The 19,317-nt window shown below is 37.2% G+C and overlaps 1 protein-coding gene across 11 annotated transcripts in view; it reads left to right on the forward strand.

Moving 5' to 3' along the window:
• SMARCA2 (SWI/SNF related BAF chromatin remodeling complex subunit ATPase 2) overlaps positions 1–19,317 on the forward strand; it is a 165,276-nt gene that overhangs the window by 27,587 nt on the left and 118,372 nt on the right. For 6 of the 11 annotated variants that reach the window (XM_075208910.1, XM_075208824.1, XM_075208873.1 and 3 more), the window contains exons 2-6: positions 136–374; positions 1,092–1,224; positions 9,517–9,897; positions 10,766–10,867; positions 11,780–12,029. In XM_075208910.1, coding sequence (XP_075065011.1) covers positions 150–374; positions 1,092–1,224; positions 9,517–9,897; positions 10,766–10,867; positions 11,780–12,029 — 1,091 coding nt within the window. In that variant the 5' untranslated portion in view covers positions 136–149. The remainder of the gene's footprint in view (positions 1–135; positions 375–1,091; positions 1,225–9,516; positions 9,898–10,765; positions 10,868–11,779; positions 12,030–19,317) is intronic. The other 5 variants (XM_075208836.1, XM_075208891.1, XM_075208863.1 and 2 more) reach the window with 3 other exon arrangements.

Genomic DNA, 19,317 nt, shown 5'->3' on the forward strand with positions numbered 1-19,317 from the left:
TACAGTATTGCTTCTAAAAAGGGTACAAATACAAATTCACAACTTTGGACCATACAAAGTGCCAATAACTTAAAAAAACCTAGTTGTGATTTCTAATTTTAATGTATATAGTATTGTTTTATTGCTCTTTCTTAGGCACGGAATATTTGATGTCTACGCCAACGGATCCGGGTGCAATGCCTCACCCGGGGCCTTCCCCAGGTCCTGGGCCTTCGCCAGGGCCTATTCTAGGTCCCAGCCCAGGACCAGGGCCTTCTCCAGGGTCAGTACACAGCATGATGGGTCCAAGCCCTGGACCACCTAGTGTCTCCCACCAGCTGTCTAGCATGGGTCCATCAGATTACCCACCGGAGAATATGCATCAAATGCATAAGGTAAGAGTGGTTACTGCATGCAGAAATAACCCAGTATTAAGAGTAGGATTAAACACTATAGGGATAGACTCGTAGGCTTCCAACATGTACCATGTTTTGCTGCTCTGTAGTAGGTCAATAAATAAAGTTGTGGTTTTTTTTAGATCACCATTTTCAAAGTTCCTTTTTACCAGTAAATGTGTTAACCTCTTCATTAATATAAGTTTGTTATCGTAATAAATATATCAAACATGTTTTCAGTATCTACTCTGAAAAGTTTGTTCTTAGCTCTTAATACTCCTTATAGTTCAAGTTTGCACATTTTAATGAAAGACTTTCCTACTGCAATTACACATTTTGTGACTAATACAGTCTATAACATGCCACTGGACTACACATTTTGTGGTTATTCTAATTGTAGGGCTTTTGGGTGTAAACCTGTTCTGGGTGTCATCTCGGACCAGAAATGGCATGTCAATGTACACGGGATTACGCACCAAAAATGGTCTAGGCTGCATACATTGTCTTAGGCATATGGGCTAACAAAAGGTTAATGTGCGTATTTGCCTGTGGGAAATAGCAGTGTTATCAATTGAAACACATTTTGTCTTTATTACTGTAGTGCAAATTTATATTTATGCAACACAGTATATTAAAAAAGAAAAAAAAAGCATTGTACCTCTGTTAAGATTTTCCAAAATAAAGCTTGCTTTGTGATAAGTAATATTCTCTTTACAGCAGCCCATGGAGAGCATGCATGACAAAGGAATGTCTGAAGACATGCACTGTTCTACTATGAAAAGTTCAAACATGAGACCTCCACATGCTGGTATGGGTCCTCCTCAAAGCCCCATGGATCAGCACAGTCAAGGTATTTGCTTTCACTTGGATTTGTAGTTCTAGCTTTAGCAAATTTGTTTTAATTACATGATACATAAATACACGTTTACCCCAGTGCTTTGATTATAGTGTTTATATTAAATAAATAACTATAGTGCTCTTTATTGCAGCTTGAACCAATTCCTTAATAAAATGACTAAGTAAGAGTGCATTGTAAATCATGGCTGCATTGGCAGAATTTCAAAATGTAAATTCATTGTATCTTAAGCTCTACAATCGCATCATAATGTAATTTTGTTTGGAGAATACCCTCAGTTAAAGTAATTATTTTTACCGGAGCTAAAAAAAATGCTGTAAAAAAACCAAACCTTGGTTGTACATCTGAGTTGTATGTTCCATAACACCAAAAAAGTTATATTTTGCTCCTCTTCTGAGTAAACATATGTCTTGCTTCTCTTTTATCTGTTGGCATTAAAAATAATTTGAGCTCATTAATGAAAACTGCTGCATTGGAAAATTGCTGTAACTCATGGCAACCAATCAGATTCTAACATATTTCTACTGCAGTTTTGAACATAAAAGCAAATTCCTGACTGGCTGCTGTGAGTGACAATACTTTTTCCATGCACACCAGTTTCCCTGATTGTATCCCCCCTATAAATCATTGCAGGAAGAAACTGCTTTGTCTAATTTCCCCAGTAAAATACTCTTTCTTGCCTCTGGAAATCCAAACGCCAAAATGATTTTGTTAATCCATGATAATGACATAATTTGCTAAAATAGGTACAGAGGTGCCCTTATGGGAGGGGGGGTCATCTGTTGCCCAGAAACCCCTCTCTGTGCTGAGAATGAGAATGACTATACAGCCTCTTTGTGAAGTAGACGCTGTGCAGAAGCTCCGGTACTTGCACTCTGCAGAAGGGAAGGTGGGAGGATAAGGCAGGAGAACAGTCCAATCTGATGCTGAGTGTCTCCTCTATGTTATCAGAAAGTTCCCAGCATACAGCTGTGGGAGGAAGTAAATCTCGAGTTGCCTAAACCACAGGGAAAAGAGTGTGTGTGCTGGCAATGTGTCTGTCCTGTCAGTCTCCCATTCCTGCCAATGTGTCTTCTGTGTTAGTCTGCCTGTTGTAAGGGGTTGTTTTGTTCCTGTTGGCGGATGAATACTGATTGGATAAGTAGAGTGGGATATATCTTGTGAGTACACCAATAGAATTCACTAAACTATACTGTGGTTTGTAGAGACAATTCCTTGCAGTTATCCTTTTGATATAATAATGATTCCATAATGTTTAATATACTCCTACATTCCCTTAGGCAGTAATTCTCCTGAATATTAAGTACTACCTTTTATATAGCTTAGTGAATAATGTATGTGAACTTGGAGAAGAAGAGATCAGAAATACACATCAACTTTTTTTTTTATTTCATGCACACTTTCTGTACTAGTAGTGTTTTTATATTTCACTGGGTTTTAACTAATATTTTACTGTAATAAACACATTTTAAAGAAAAATAATAAACTTTATTCTAATATTGGTTTATCTTAAGCAGTGCATAACACAACTAACTTATTTTCTCATCTTGTGCTGAAATATAAAAATTTAGTTCCAATGATGGGAGCTCCCGAAATATTTAATTTAGATGATTATTTCCCTAGAATAGAAGATATATTGTAGGAGGTTTGCTTGGGTGATTACACATGATTTTAGCTGCTGCAGTTATTGCTCTGCATCTTGAAGCTTGTTCTACCAGTCCTGTCAATAAACCCTGCACAAGCTATGTTGCATTTATGATGCAGTGTGGAAGTCCACAACCAATATGTCAGTTATGTGTAAGTTGTAAATAGCAACGAATATTGACGGTGACTGTAAATTTTGTAAGTTTACAGTATTTTCTCTGAGGGCTCAAACACTTTACACTCTTAAGACAATAGCATTTTACCTGTAGTCCAGTCAGCTGCATCAACCACACAGTGATCTCAGCAAGAACTTCTATTTATATGGTAAATGAATCTTACCTAGTGTTCTACTTACTGCAGCACACTAAGTATATAAAAGACACACTGTGGCAGATGCAACAAACTTCACCACGGTTGAAATGCTATTGTAGAGTAAGTAAAATCCATTTTACCCTTTTAAATATAATATTGGTCTCAATCTGGTTATTACATAAGATTATGTGACTAAGCAACACTTTGGGACTCAATTGTACAATTTAACTGCAGAAAAATGTCTGTTTCTGGCTTGTTTCGTCAGTTTTTTCTTTGCTTTGTTCCGAAAGCACGCATTCACCCCCCAATAGGAATCCTGCGTCCACCCAACCGGATGTAAGTGGTGCCAGAGAATATAATGTCAGTGATGTTTTCCTTCTCCTAAAACTGTGTACTCCACAATGTAGAAGGGAAGAGAAGTGTCATTTTAATTGGAGCTATTCATAGTAAATTAGGTTTCACTTTATTTTTTTTCGTCATGTGTTAGAGTGAGCTACTGGCCACCAGTTTCATGTCCTGTGAATGACCATGTTTTATGTGGGAGAGCAAGCTGTCTGATTACCAGATTTATGTCCTGTGTACAGGAATTGTTTATGTAAGGTAGAATGTTGATGGATGATAGTTTTTATGTCATGGTTATGATAGTGTTTTATGTGATGGTTGCTGAGCCAGTGAAATGGTGCTTTTACCACACTGTTACTTAGAGAAATAGTTGATGTCCATACATGTTTATGTATATGTGTGTATATAGGTATGCATGTGTATAATATATAGGTTTATATTTTCATCTCCCAACCGTCATTTTTGCCCTCCTAAAATGTAAATTTTAAGTTTGCTTTTAATTGCAGTTTTCATTTATTGCAATCTTTTTGTAAGCAATGTATTGACACAAGATGTAATATTGTGAAATCAGCACCTTCATCAATACTATGCATCAAACTTTGCTAACTGAATATCTAGAACACTGTAACCCTTCATCTAACCCTTCATCAGTAATTTTATATAACACTATATAACATTGCTTCAGTACAGTTACCTATACACAGAACACAATGCATTCCATTTGGCTCACACAGTATCTAACAGCACACTCACACCACTATTAAGTAAGCAATATATTGCAGGCCATTGTTAGCATGGCTGTAAGCACAGAAAATGCCTAATCACAATCCATTATTGCCAAGCTGTGGACCCTCGCCACACACTTATGACATCAATGCACCATTCTTTCCAGGGTGACAGTGAGTGTCTGTCTTTCTTAGCAGGTGACTGAGCTCCACAGCACACCTACCCTCACAAGCAATGGCCCGCAGAATATCTAGCCAGGAATAATAATTCAGCGCAGGAATTGCATTTTCCACAAGTACAAATTGCCTTACTTGTCAGTGTGTTGGCCTTGTGAGACTATGCAATAACCTTCTGTTTTTGGCTAGCGGTGCCTCCTCCTTCCACCCTCCCAACCTTCCTATGGTCCGGACTACAGCTCCTAAAGTGTTGGGAAGCATGCAGCTTCAGTCAGTGTAGTAGGAAGATGTACTGCCTTGCAAATGAACAGAATTGGCTTGCCATGAGGAGGCAATGGGCTCTTATTTTGCTACCTGTATATATATAAAGAAACAATACCAATCCTACAGGCTACCCAGCACTTACCAATAACATAATATTTTTGTAATACAAATCCCAATGATACAGCGGTTTCACTGTTAAATGTAAATCTTTTACAGACTCAACTTTGGCATTCATGGAATGTTTAGGAAAGTTTTTAATTCAAGGATTGAAAGTTTTAAGAACATAATGTATATGTTCTTAAAACTTTCAATTAAAACTTTCAATTACCCTCAAAACTTTTGAGGGAAATTGCAGATAGGAGGTTGCAGTAGTTGAGGCATGAGAGAATGAATAAGAGTTTGCTTGTGTCTTGGGTAAGAAAACTGTATAGTCTAGCAATATTTACTTAGTGGAGACTGGAGGACTGTGAGTGAGATGTGCGGAAAAAAGCTGATGGCTGAGTAGAGTATAATACCAATGCAGCTTGCTTAGGAGACTGAGGAAATTGTGGCATTGGCGGTGAAGGACATTTTGAGGAGATGAGGTGATACGAGGAGGAGAGAAGGTAAGCTGTGTTTTGGACATGTTAAAATATGGGACATCCATGAGGAGACAGTTGGTTACATGAAAAATAATACAGAAGAGGAGAGGTCAGATGAGGAGAGGTAGATTTGGGTGTCATCAGTGTAGAGGGGGTGTACTGGGGGGCGAATGAGCAAATAATTCACCAAGAGAAGAGGTGTACAGTCAGAAGAGCAGAGGGCCTTGTGGGTCCACAACAGATTGTAGTAGTGGAGGGGAGGAGATAGAGACACAGGAGAAACTGTTGAATAGGTGGGAGATGAAGCAGGATAGTACTTTGTCATTAAGGCCAATGGAGTGAAAATTGTGCTGGAGAAGAGGGAAGTCAACCATGTCAAAGGCAGCAGAGAAGTCCAGAGGAATGAGTATAGGCAAGTGATACTTGTAGCAGAATATGCAATGTATCTTTACTCTACTATTGTTAAAATAATTTACTTTTACACCACACTTGATACAGTCACACCCTAATAAAAATGACTATCATTAAAGCTCCTCAGTACATACATAGATTCTCAGTGTAATTAGCATTGCTGATTAATAAGTACATCTTAACATTGCAAATGACCTAAGGACTGTCCTGTTTCAGGTACAGGGTGCTTCAATGTTTAAAAGCACAATAGAGGATTCTATGCATTCTTTTATAAGCACCACGTGGTAGAGTAATAGTGTAACATGGTAATGTAATTCTACAAGCCCCAGATGTTCTAGGAGAGATGGAGCTGTCAGATTTCTCTTGTTTCTTCCTGCAAGTCGGTGCTGTAACCATTTTTTCTAGGTAGCATAGTGGTTTGCTTTTGTGCATTGTAGTAAGAGTATTTAGTGTACTGAAAGCATAAATTATTGTGGAGAGCCTGATAATCATTTGATGGACCATAAATGTACACAGAGCAAACTGTATGTGTGTTGTGTTGTGTGTGTGTGTGTGTGTGTGTGTGTGTGTGTGTGTGTGTGTGTGTATGTGTGCAAGTATATATGTTTTCTGTGTATGTTAAGGAATTTAGACTAAGCTCCAATGGGGCAAGGACTGATGTGAATGAGTTCTCTGTACAGCGCTGTAGAATCAGTGGCGCTATATAAATAATTGGTGATGATGATGATGATGATGATGTTATTTTACAACAAATGCCTTTTTTTGTTTGTTTTCTTTCCCCCTGTCCTATGTACTTTTTTGTTGTCCTAGGCAATTCTTCAGCAAATACAGACAGCTTTTCTTTCTGAATGTTTGCTTTAATTATATGAGTATAAAAGACTTGGGGTCACTGACGGAATCCTCCCATCTAATCAAGAGAGATTGTGGTTTATATGTTTAGCATACATGTAGCAGAATATATAATGTATATTTCCTCAACTATTGTATATATGTAGGAATTTTATTTCATTTAACACTTGATGCAATCCCATACTAAAATAGAGGACTACCATAAAGGCTTCTCAGTGTATATGCCATTCATCTCGTCAAATGCTGGAAAGAATTCACTTTAGCATATGTAAAATTTAAGAACTACAACTGAGGATTAATATAATTCGGGGCATGTGATTAGAGCAGGCTGCTCTACTGCAAGGACAGGTTGAATGGAGATCAATGAGTCTTCAAGAAAATCTAATTTGGTATATGAGAAACTCCAGTGCAAGCACAAATGAGCATAATCTAGCCCTATTTCCAGACTCTGAGCATTGCGGGTCCCGGGATTTTTAATAGCTTCCCTGGAATTTGGTCCAAAAAATTATGTGCAGGGCAACTTGCTCTGAATTGAATTCCCTCCTGAGAATTTATCTGACTGGGTCTCAAAATGGTCACACAATTGAAGGAGTTTACCTGCTATCATTCTTGACAAGCTCTTCTGCATAGGTTTTAACATCTAAGTTAAATTCTAAAGCTACATACTACACACTCCCTGTATACCCCATCAAGCTTCATACTTGATACTAACTAAAGAGCACCAGAGGCTCATCAAATGCACTCTCCAAACTAGTCCTTTTAAACCCCATAGCTAGCTTTTTTTAAAAAAAAATAATTTTATTGACTTTTTTCAAAGTAAAACGGTACAACATATGTTGCAATAATACAACATATAACAGTGAGACTGAGCTTTTTTTAAATGAGTTTTTATAAATGGGACATTCTGGTAAATGTGGCCATGCTGAGTGTAGAGAACAAAATGAACCTGTCACCTACACACAGTGGAGGCATCCATTTTCTGGGCTGAGCTAACATTTATGATAATGTAACCTACTCACTAAGGACCTCATGAATAGTCAGGCTTTATTTTACTGATGTGTTTGGTTCCTAGCAAAATAAATGTTTGCACTCATGTTTAGCCTATGACATAGATGGCTCTATTGTGTGTAGGTGACATTTCCACTTTAAGAGTACTTACTAACAGCCAACAAAAATGTGAATTATATAAAGACCACCTTTGTGATAACTGCAGTGTTAATAATTGCAGAAAACTGCAGGTCTTACTTAGAACTGACAGCTGATTTATCATACTGTTACAACTTTCGTAAACATTGAGCAGTATGTTCCAGAAAACATTATTGTAAACCGTTGGGAAGTATGTTGGCTCTTTATAAACATTAATAAATAATAAAGTTCTTAAAATCTTTACCCTAAAATACCTAGTAAATATTTACCCAAATATGTAACTCTGTCAGCTACTTCTCTAGAGACCTAGGTCCTGATGCTGAGTTAGCCGCAAATTGGGCATAATTTTACGCTTCAAAAAGATACCCGTAGACACACATTCTGAGTTGTAGGCATCTCAGGATGCGTCCAGCTCTGCTAATCTAATATCTAATATATAAAAGCCTAGCGGCGTGTGTTAGTGTGTGTGTGTGTGTGTGTGTGGAAAAAACTACCGGGTGACAGAGTGCTCAAGCTGCAGCGCCACCTGCTGGGCGGAGTTATATACTACACTGACCTACTAAATTCTTAGCATTATCTAATATATAAAAGCCTAGCGGCGTGTGTGTGTGGCGATGAAGATGATGAAAACCTTTTTAACACCTTAAGTAGCTTGATTTGACTAGAATGCATGAGTATCATGCACGGGTTAACTTGTATAGTATATAGAGCAAGTTTACATTAGGCTTACCATCGGTATACATTCAGACACATACTCATACACACAATACTCATACATAGGCACAAAAAATGTTTAATATTTGTTTTAATAGCCAAAAACACATTCACGATTAGGCTTTATTTGTTACAGTAGATATGATATAATCCTTATCATGTATGAATGAAAGTAGCAAAAAAATAATTTGTAAAATACGCCCACAAAATCCTATAATACACTGTCAATGAAGAGAACACCTTTCAGTTTCAGAGATGAATTTGAATTTGTAATCAGCCAGTCAGAAGCTGCTAGCTACTACAGGTGACCATCATCATAAGTCTGTATTTGCACCCTGCTACATTTGTGTGAACATGTCATTACCTTCCTCGACCTACGATAGAACAACTCTTCCCCTCCCTCATCCAGTCGTGAGGAGATACAATGTGAGATGCATGCAACTCTGCATGCACTCATATGTGTGCGTTGTGTGGTCATATTCAGTGCAAATTTATTTTTAATCTACACTACGTAAATGAGCATACGTCCAACTCAGCATCAGGCCTCTAATGCATTCAGCATCAGTATGTTCCCTGAATGTATCCTATAATTCACCCTGAGTGCAGGTTATATGTTCATTACTGCCTTTATCATAGTTTACTATTACAATTGAGATTGAATTTCTGTAATTCATATTGGGGCAACTATTTTTGTTTTTTTCTCTTCTGTTTTTGTTAATATGTTACGTAAGGGAGTCTTGGTTTATTTTGGTCAATAAAATTATCTACATAGTAATATATATGTTATATAAGTATTTCTTCATATCCATTGCTTAAATATCTGACACATGAGAAATGGTTTTATTCCTGTCATTCATATTGCAGCCACTTATATCAAACAAGTCACAGAATTTCCTAACTTTCGTATACAGCCGTTTATAATAGTCTTGTTGATTAGATGGAATGTGATATTAATCAACACCAAAAATGAAAGTCACACTATTTCTTAAATACAGCATGGAAGTCTTATTGTATCTAGCAGTATATTTTTTGCCGTTTGTTCCTGTAAGAAACTAGTAAAAATAGAATTTCTATTTGTTTAAAGACCACTAAAATTGTGTGTTCCTTCTATGTTGCTTTAGGGTATATGTCTCCTCATCCTTCCCCCTTGGGGGCTCCTGAACATGTAGCTAGTCCAATGTCAGGTGGAGGCCCAACACCTCCACAGCTACCACCAGCTCAACCTGGACTCATGATGCAAAGTGACCAACAAGTTATAAGCCAGCCCAGTCGTGGTCCCTCCGCATTTAGCCAGATTCAGCTTCATCAACTCCGGGCTCAGATATTGGCCTACAAAATGCTAGCGAGAGGACAGCCATTGTCTGAAAATCTGCAACTTGCTGTACAAGGAAAGAGAACACTACCTGCAATCCCGCAACAGCAACAACAGCAGCAGCAACCACCACAAGCACAGCAGCAACCACCTCCACAACAATCCCCTTCTAATTACAGCAGACCGCCAAGTAAGTGAAGAACCTTCACTTTGCTGATAACCACATTAATATATTAGTATGTAAACCTATGCACTCTTCATATGTAGCCATAATCTTGTTATGTAATTTAATGGGTGAATTAGTATAACAGTATTACAATTGTTACATGTTGTGATTGTACAGATAAAGCAACTTTAGGTCACATTATGTTGTACAACAGTGTTTTCATGTCGCAGCTAATCCCTGTTCACTTCAGTGGAAAAGTGTTTTATAGTTCTCTGATTAGTGAACCGAGTTCAATGTTGTAATGCAGCCTGCTTCATCTGTACAAAATTTTTTTAGTTGACGTAAAAAACAGAATGCTATAGTATAGCTTTACTAATATACTCTGTTGTGTGATTACATTACTAATATGTCCCACAGATTGTAAGCTTGTGGGCAGGGCGGTCTTTCCTCTCTGTCTGTATGTATTACCCAGTATTGTTTTATTACTGTTGTAAAGTGCTACGGAATATGCTGGCACTATATAAATAAATAATAATGATGAGTCTCATAACTTATCAAGCCATTTTGCAGTGCTGAGTTACACTTTTCTGTGCAAGGACGTAGTTAAGACACTTCTTAAAGAGAAAATATAGCCTAGGCATGGTCTCAGGTAATTGAGCACAAATCTGCTTATCTGCAAAATATTGTGATACGTAAAGAAGAAGAGCTATTTACCAATTGAAAATAATATTTCACTTGAAAAGTCCCTTTTATATTAAAATAATAAATAACTTTTTTTTTATCACCTGTTCTTTAGAGAGGAACAATATTTTTGTTTTTAGTATTGTGGTAGTTTGGTAAGTAGTTAAATATATTCTTCAGTTTGGTTTACATTCATGTTTCTTGTTTAAAGGTTTGGGAATGCACCCCATGGCTGTTCCTCCTACTGGGACAGGACCAGCACCTGGAATGGCTGGACATGCTGCCAGCATGGCTCTAAAGCCCTGGGCAGAAGGTAGGGCCAAGAGTGACCCATCATAGACTACACAGGACAGAAATTTAGGCGTGCTTTGGGTTATTTCTTTTTACCAACAGCAAAAATCTTTTTTTCAAATATATGAATTATTTGAATATATATTTGCAAATGGCTTCACAGGGTTCGTTCTGTATTATAGATACTTATACCTTCTGCTATTACTGTAAAGTCACCTATCTGCAATTATTCCTGATATTTTACATGTTTTTCTCGGCATAGATCCACATTTGCTGACCCACATCCATATCACTTTAACAGAAGAATATTTTGAGATGGTCCTACATACCCACATATACAGTGTTTGTGTGGTAAACAAATGAAACCTGGAAAAAAAAAGAGAGAGAGAAAAAAAAGTTATGATCAGTATGTCCGATGTTGATTGTGTTTACTACATGAAACATACTGCGAGTGCTTTGTATACTCATGTAAATGTTTTCAACAACTGCCAACAACACAGTGTATAGGTGTGTATGTACCCTGAGATGTTTAAGACCATACCTGACTTAATACTATAGTATATCCTTCTCCATCTTAGGGGGCAACACAATTTTCAGAGATATGAAGCCAATCACATTTCTAGGTACTATGGTATCCAGCATCAGGTATTTTCCTGCACCCCTGTATGGGGTGTGAGGCAAAAGCCACAATGTTCCATTGCTGCGGAGCGCCCTCCGCGACCGTTCTGGAGGCACTCCGCGGCACGCTACAGAGAACTGGATTAGCCTCTAAAAGTGTCTTGCTTTTCTTTCACAGTCTTCGCTTTATGCTTCAAGCTCAAAACAGTCTTCTGCCATTTGAAAATATTTGCAAATTTCATGTCGTTAAAGTCTTTCTATTCTAGTTGATTTGGGCACTCCAACATTTCTTTTTGTTGTTCAATGTTCTTATCAGGGCAAAGTTCAGATCTTAATGTACCAAGTACTCCTCAGAAACTTGCTGTACCGCCCTCAAGTGGAAGGCCGTCCCCTGCACCGCCCACAGCTCCTCCATCAGTTGCTCTGCCAGGTCCATCTGTTCCCCAACCTACCCCTGGACAGCCTACACCGATTGTTCACCTACAGCAGAAACAGAACCGCATCAGCCCTATTCAGAAGCCGCAGGGCTTAGACCCTGTTGAAATACTTCAAGAAAGAGAATATAGGTAAACATTTATTTTATATTTTAATCACTTTACATTGCCAAATGTTTACTACTTAATAGCTAAGCATTGATACACTTCATACACTTTAATGTGGCTCCACAGACATTTAGCATAAGAAATTGCAGGAGTTTTTGACTATTTTTTGCTTGGAGAAATTTAAATACAATTGCATTTGATGATATTGAGAAATGGGAACCTTTATTTGCATAACATAGATTTAAAATTGTCAGGAAGGAGTTCAGTAAATCCATACAAAAGAGTGACCACTTTTGTGTTTCTTTATCATAAGTCACTCTGATCACCTGTAACAAAACACATGGAGTTGTTAGTTTTTCATTAGGTTGGGTTTTGATTTAAGTTGCTTTTAAAGATTTACAGTTGTGACTAGGTATGAGTACCTTGGTAGCCACAGTCACATGACCTGTGTAGTGAACAGAGAGACTTCCAAACTGACTGGCTAAGATTGAGGTTATGTTATACTCCAGGGAATAATCAGAAACTAAATGAGACCCTTTTTGCATTGGCAGCCATGTAAATCTCCTCCTCAGAATGATTTTGAGGGCGCACTGTGTTCTCAGAATCTGCTAGAGAAATCATGTTAAAACTTCTTCATGTTTAAAAAATTGCAAAACTTGTTATTTAGAAAAAAAATAGTAGTATTTGTAGCATAAACAAGACATTAAAGAGTCATTTGACGTTTATTCTCTTAATTTTACACAATATTTTATAAATGTTTTTCATGGGTAAATAATGATTTGCTTACGTTGAGATTTCTGTTAACTTGAAAAAATAAATGATTAAGGGCTTAATAAAAAGTGTTTAGGCTGTTTTGATGGCATACATAATGTCATATATCTGACATATAATATTGTTACTGATAAGGTGACTATGTTTATTTTGGTCAGTTGCTAATTAACAATTCATAGCATGCATGAGTTTTTTTTTTACTGGTATTAATCCTAGCTTGGCTTTAAACATTGTTGAGCAGTATTGTATAATTTTATATTGCTGTTGGAAACTAAGCTAATCAAATATGATCACTTAATCCTTAGTGACCTTTTTAAAGGCCATCATTCATATGCGCTTGGCAGTAAGGGCAGTGCTGAAATCTAAATGTGTCCCCACTTGTCAACCAGCCATTATGGAATCATTTTTCTAGTGGAGAATTAGTGTTTGAAAAGTGAATAACAACGTGTGCTTTGGGGGTTTTCATTTAAAACACTTGCATAATTTTGTATTGCCAACTGGTGTATGAGGAATTGTGTGCTTCTGTATTATAAATTATATAATACAGGCCGAACAGAAATACAGACTTCCAATATGGTGTTCTCTGCATGTCAAATAGATATGATGCCATTGTTAAAAAATCAAATACAATTTTGTAACTTTTCTTAATTATAGTGACATATAGACCAGACAGCTTGGGTAGACATGATTGGCAAGGCTGTCCACACATGATCCATTTTGCTTGTTTGACCTGAATGCGATCATCATGTTCACTTTACAGTTCGGTCACACACTCTCATTCATGGATATGCCAGCTAACCGGATTGCTTTTGATAAGTTTATTATTGGGCATTGCACTGGTTTTTGCTTCATACATGCTGGGAAAACTGTTCAGTAGGTGGACCTTGCCAGCTATGCCCACAGTGACGCCAGCTTAACTGATCTTATCATACAGGATGGAGTATTAAGTAATGATTGTTTCACACGCCTGACGCATAATGTAGTTTTGTTTAATTAGTTTGCCATGTTTTTACAATGTATATACAGTTTCTATTCCCTTAAAAATATTCTATTGGGGGGATTCAGTTAGCAAAATATATGCGCAAAGTGTCTCCAGAACAGACGTGGAGATGCATCGCTCTTATTTTTTTTTTTTAGTGAGATATCCAGGAATTTTTGCTCACGCCCCGTAAACTACCGGTAAAAATGCGCAGCCACAGTGTTCTCAGGATCATTGCAGCGAATCGAATCTCCCCCTATGACTAGTTTTAGTTCTAACCGCTATTTCTGCTGCTGTTATTTAAGTCGTTCATGAACACCGCTTAACCTAACCTAATGCTTGTTATCCAGTGAGGTGATTGGTTTGCATCCAACAGTAGTCTGTTTGTAAGTTAGCATGGCTCTTAATTTGTGTGACAGAACAGAGCGCCATGTATCATACACTTCCAAAATCCAGAAGCAGCAGTGAGGTTTGAAATACTTTGCATTCATTAATAAGAACAGTGCACCCGCGAGTGTAATATATAATTTTCCAGATCTAAATCTTAGGCTCCTTGGCTCATACATCAGATACATTTGCAGGTGAAGGCACCATTAAATCATGCATTCTCCAAATGACACGCAGGGTCTGTGTAGTCTAAGCCCAAGAAATGCAATGTGAGTGCATTCAAATACCAAATAAGTGTGTGTTAAACTTGTGAAAAAGCTAGAAAAGGGATATTGGCTGTTTTATATAGAACAGTAACAATTCTATAAATATAAGCCATTCTGTTTCATTGGCCAAAATAGATTCTACTAATACCAGTCCAAATAAAATAAAAATTGCAGTATAATCATTTGTCTGCATATTTTTTTATTTTTGTTTATTTTATGCTCTCCATAGATATGAGGAAACAAAAATATAACTGTTAAGATCAACTGCGTTTCCTGTAATAGACAGTGAGATATTGTTGGTATATATTTTTTGAATCCTGTTACAAAGACAAATTATTAGACAATCTCAAGACAAACCAACAGTTATTGGTTTTTGGATCAATTCTATTGATATGATATAGTTTCCCAATGCGTACAAATGACATGTTTAAGATACACCTATTTTAGCACTTCTACATAAAAAATAGGGCTTCCGTACGATCGTAGTGTTGGTAAAGTCACTTTGTTTTTATGGAAGCATCTTATATTCAGGAACATAGTTTTCGAAGAGAATTAGTTTGTATGTATGGGGATGTTCTTATTAAGTTAGTGAGAGGTCTTGAGGGCTGCAGAACTTATGATTGATTGAAACACAAGCTTGGTGTTATGTAGGGAGAACTAAACAGATAAGTCTTACTGCCTGGGGGGATATTTCTTTATGGATATTAGATGAAGTGTATTGGTGGGAGGCTGTACACTTTTAAAACGTGCTAGGATACAGTCTACCACTGTAGACAGTCAGGGTGAAGTCTAAGTGCTCAGGAAGAAAAGTTAATATAACCTCTGCAAGGTATCAAGTTAAATATATGACATATTTCTGCACAATTACTGTTTATTTCCTAAATGTAACATTGAAAACATTAATATATTTAATATAGCATGTGCAAAAATGTGAACACCTTGTTCGTCTGTAATGAGAGAGCTGTGATTTCTTACAAAGGAAGTTATATTAATGATATTTGTGGCCAGCTAAGAGTCTTTCTTAAGGAAATGTTCTCACTCTTTGTTATACAACTCTTCTAACTCAGAAATACACTTAGGTCTTCTTGCATTACACTGCATATTTGCAAACTCCTCACATATTTTCAATAATGAGTCTGGGGACTGTCCAGGCCATTCAAAAAATATTTTGTTCCTTTTTCTACTTTATAGCTTATTTTGCGATAAGTTTTGGATCATTGTCTTATGCACATATCCTGTATAGCAAGCCTACTGTAAACCTAATACAGCTAAAACAAATATGCACCGAACTATGGGGCATATTCAATTAGGTGCGGCCATCACGGCTACGCACCAGAACAGCTCGCAAAGGTAATCCACGGTACCGCAACACAGTGGATTTTCGTTCACACCCCATAGAGTTGCGAATGGAAATCTGCAATGTTGCTGTACCGTATTGACACACTTACATGCGTAGCCTGGACCTAATTGAATATGCCCCTATAAGTCAAAATGTCCAATATTTAAGCCCAGATGGTTCAGTTCATATAAGTGATAATTGTGTCTTGCAGTCTGCAGGTCATCCCGCCAAGTCAGCTAAAACGCTGAATCGGCCTGAGACCCATTAATACACTGCCGCATATAGTGAAATGTCAGCACTCACAGTGAAGTTTGCTAAATGGGGAGACAGAAACTCCCAATATATCAAGTACTTTTATGAAGAAAAAAAATAAAAAAAAGAATTCTAAAACAAATATAGTTTATTTTGAGGCAATATTCTTCTTCGCAGCCTTCAGTTTACAAGTGATAAAAATGTGGGTAGATATAAATAGGTCATCTGGTTAACATAATAAATGAACAGATTAAATTGACATGTTAAAACATATAACAATATAAAATACCATTCATACCATATCACTCAGAAAAAAAAGTGGTAGTTATAATTGTCAATACCAAGAGGGATCAAAGTATTAAGATTATAAATCCTAAAAGTCTACTTTTTCATAAGAGGAAATGTCTTTGTCCGCCTCTGTAATTAAGGTGCACCTGTTCCACGGCTAAGCGCTTTAGGAAAGTATGATCACTATTATTTTAAAGGGCCAGTATATTTCATGTGTGTTTTAGATTTGGTATTATTATAATCTTGGCAACCTAATTATTTTACCAACATACTGTACACATCACAGACAAAACAATACATTTACAACATATGTGAATGAGCATGTCTGAGCTCCATAAGTTTTGTTTGTTCTTGTTTTACAAACTCCATTGCCATATTAAGACAAAACGCACACGTCACAATTTTTACACCTATGCCATTTACTGTATTAGAGATATTCTAAATGTTTAGATTGTTATTTGATTATTTGATGTATAGATGTAGCTACCAATTATAGATTATTACTTAATTTCCGCACAAATGAATAAGTGTAGCCGTAATAAATCAACAAGCCACAATATTTTTGTGTCTGCATATGATAGATATGTTAAAGCCCAAAATTCAAATCCGAACCAGAACAAATGAAGGTAGAATACATTGTTCAGTGCTGTACTGCTCTGTTAAAAAACAACAACTATTTTTACCTTCCCACTTCATTACAGACAGTGACATCTCCTCTTACATGTTTAGGACAATGTACTGGTGAGATCTGATACAGAGGAATAGTTGCTGTGACATCACTGGTCCCAATGTAATGACCACATTTCTGTACAGCAAGTCTGCCTGGCGGTTAGTCACTGCCTGTCTAGGGAAGCCCCTCCCTCCTAACATGGCAACCTGCTACAGAGAGAGTAAGAGAGAGCATGGTGAACATATGTATTGTACACTCCAGTTATTTTGTGTGTATCACTCAGATCAGTAATAAACAGCCTTTAAAACGCAAGTAAAGCCACAATTTGGCTTCAATATTTATCAAAGACCTTTTAAAATAACCCCCTTTCCCAAACTGTAAGAGGAATGGAGGATCCCCGAGAAAAACAACTGCACGGAGCTGCTCTGACCGTGAGCACACTAATTTTGTTAATGGCAGCATCAATCGCAACTCAAATGGTCTCTGTAGTGTTTTCCAAATACCTATAATAAATTAAATATTTCATAGTACATTGTACCATATACATACCTCTTTAAAAATGATATCATTCACTCTCAACTCATGTGGCCGAATGTTGGTTCCCAACCTTAAGGCGGTATTCTCAGATAGACATTCATGTTTAACTAAGTTGCTCCTTTTCCTTAAACGCTATTTCAGAGTGCAGTTCCGGCCTCCTAATGTGAAGGGGCTGCTCAGTTAAACATTAATGTTTAACCAGGGATGCTCTTTTAGTTTGGATCCTATGCCAACCCCCGCCACCCCCTTTATTTTCCTAAACCTAGTCTTATTGTTAGATAAAATATCTTAATTTTATTGTCGCTCATTTGTATGGCATTACAAAATGTTAATTCATGGTGATAGAGCATTGACAAGCAGAGAATTAGAGACCGACTCAAATGTGTGGGAGTGAACAATTAAAAAGTTGGATAATAACCAGCAGTTGCTTCCCTGCGGTGAGACGTGTATCATTGTCTTTTGTGTTGGCGGTGGGTCTAATGATAGCACTGACCCCCTAGGGAGTGATTATGTGTAATGATCTTTAAGGGGCACAAGCCCACATAACGGCAACATGCTAATAATTGCTTTGACCAGCTCCCCTGCACAGACAGCATACAGACATCCATTTACTTACGCTGTTTGTACAAACTGAGCTTTCCCTTGATGTTTTCTACCAATCTCTTTGGCACCCAAGGGTATATTTCTTCGATCTTTTACTATTATTGCATTTAATAAAGAGGAAGAAAGCCCCCTCCCTTCTTTGAAGAAGGAAGAAGATAAGAAGCTTGCCTCATCTAAAAAGATTACAATGAGCAGCTCCTGCTGTGCTGTTTGCACTGATGCTGTAGTGCTTCTATGCATGCATCGAAAAATGCTAGCTTACCATTAATGGAAACAAAATGAATGCAAACACAAAAGGCTTGCTGTTGCTGAGTTTTGATGCCTAGCTACAATTGTACAATCCTAATAGACTGTCAGGCAAGTTTTTTTTTTTTGTTTTTTTTTCAATTTTTTTTTTGTGAGAGAGTCTGAAATAATATCTTCAGGCTCTGACCCCCATGTGTGGTTAAAATAAATGATTCCCCACTTAATTGCTAGCATCTCTGTCAGCAGATGGCAAGTGTGCTATGTACATCACACAGAATGTATATGTGTACCGTTTATTAGGATAACCATAATGATGAGCCTCTACATTGCTGCAGTTCACAGAGCCAATTACGATGCTAATTAGTCTGTACTTTTATATGCTGCAGTGGAAAAGGACAAGAACTCAGAATCTGACTTTAATCAATTGATATTTAAATATAGTACATCTATTTTGCCCTTTAGTGAAATGTCATTTCCTTTATCAAAGAGATATAAAGGTAGGTTTGTGGTAATGTCCCCCACTCCAGTGTTATAGTGACATACACATTCCAGTGTCATCTTACCAGTGTGTTCTAATTCCTTACGGAGCACTGTTGTTTTACTTATTGTTTAATTAGAGAGTGTTGACAAACAACAAATATCTAAGAGTAGATTTACTAACAATTCTTTAACAGAAAGTGGAGGTGTTGCTTATAACAGCCAATACATTTCTATCTCTCTTATCCTACTAGATAAATGTTAGCTTGCTATGGGCAACAACTCCACGTTTCCCTTTGGAGGTATTAGTAATTCTATCCCATAATGTGCTTTTGAATATGATGTTCTTCATGCAGGCCAAGATGTTTTTCCTCCTTAAGGCCCAATGCGCATGGGTGTTTAAAAACCAGCGCCTTTTCAAAGCACAATCTTGAATTTTGTCCTTGGTTTTAACAAAGTGTTCAGAGCATGTTCTCAACAACTCTCTAAGGGATAGT

Source organism: Mixophyes fleayi, chromosome 1 (genome assembly GCF_038048845.1).
Source record: "Mixophyes fleayi isolate aMixFle1 chromosome 1, aMixFle1.hap1, whole genome shotgun sequence".
NCBI lineage: Eukaryota > Metazoa > Chordata > Amphibia > Anura > Limnodynastidae > Mixophyes > Mixophyes fleayi.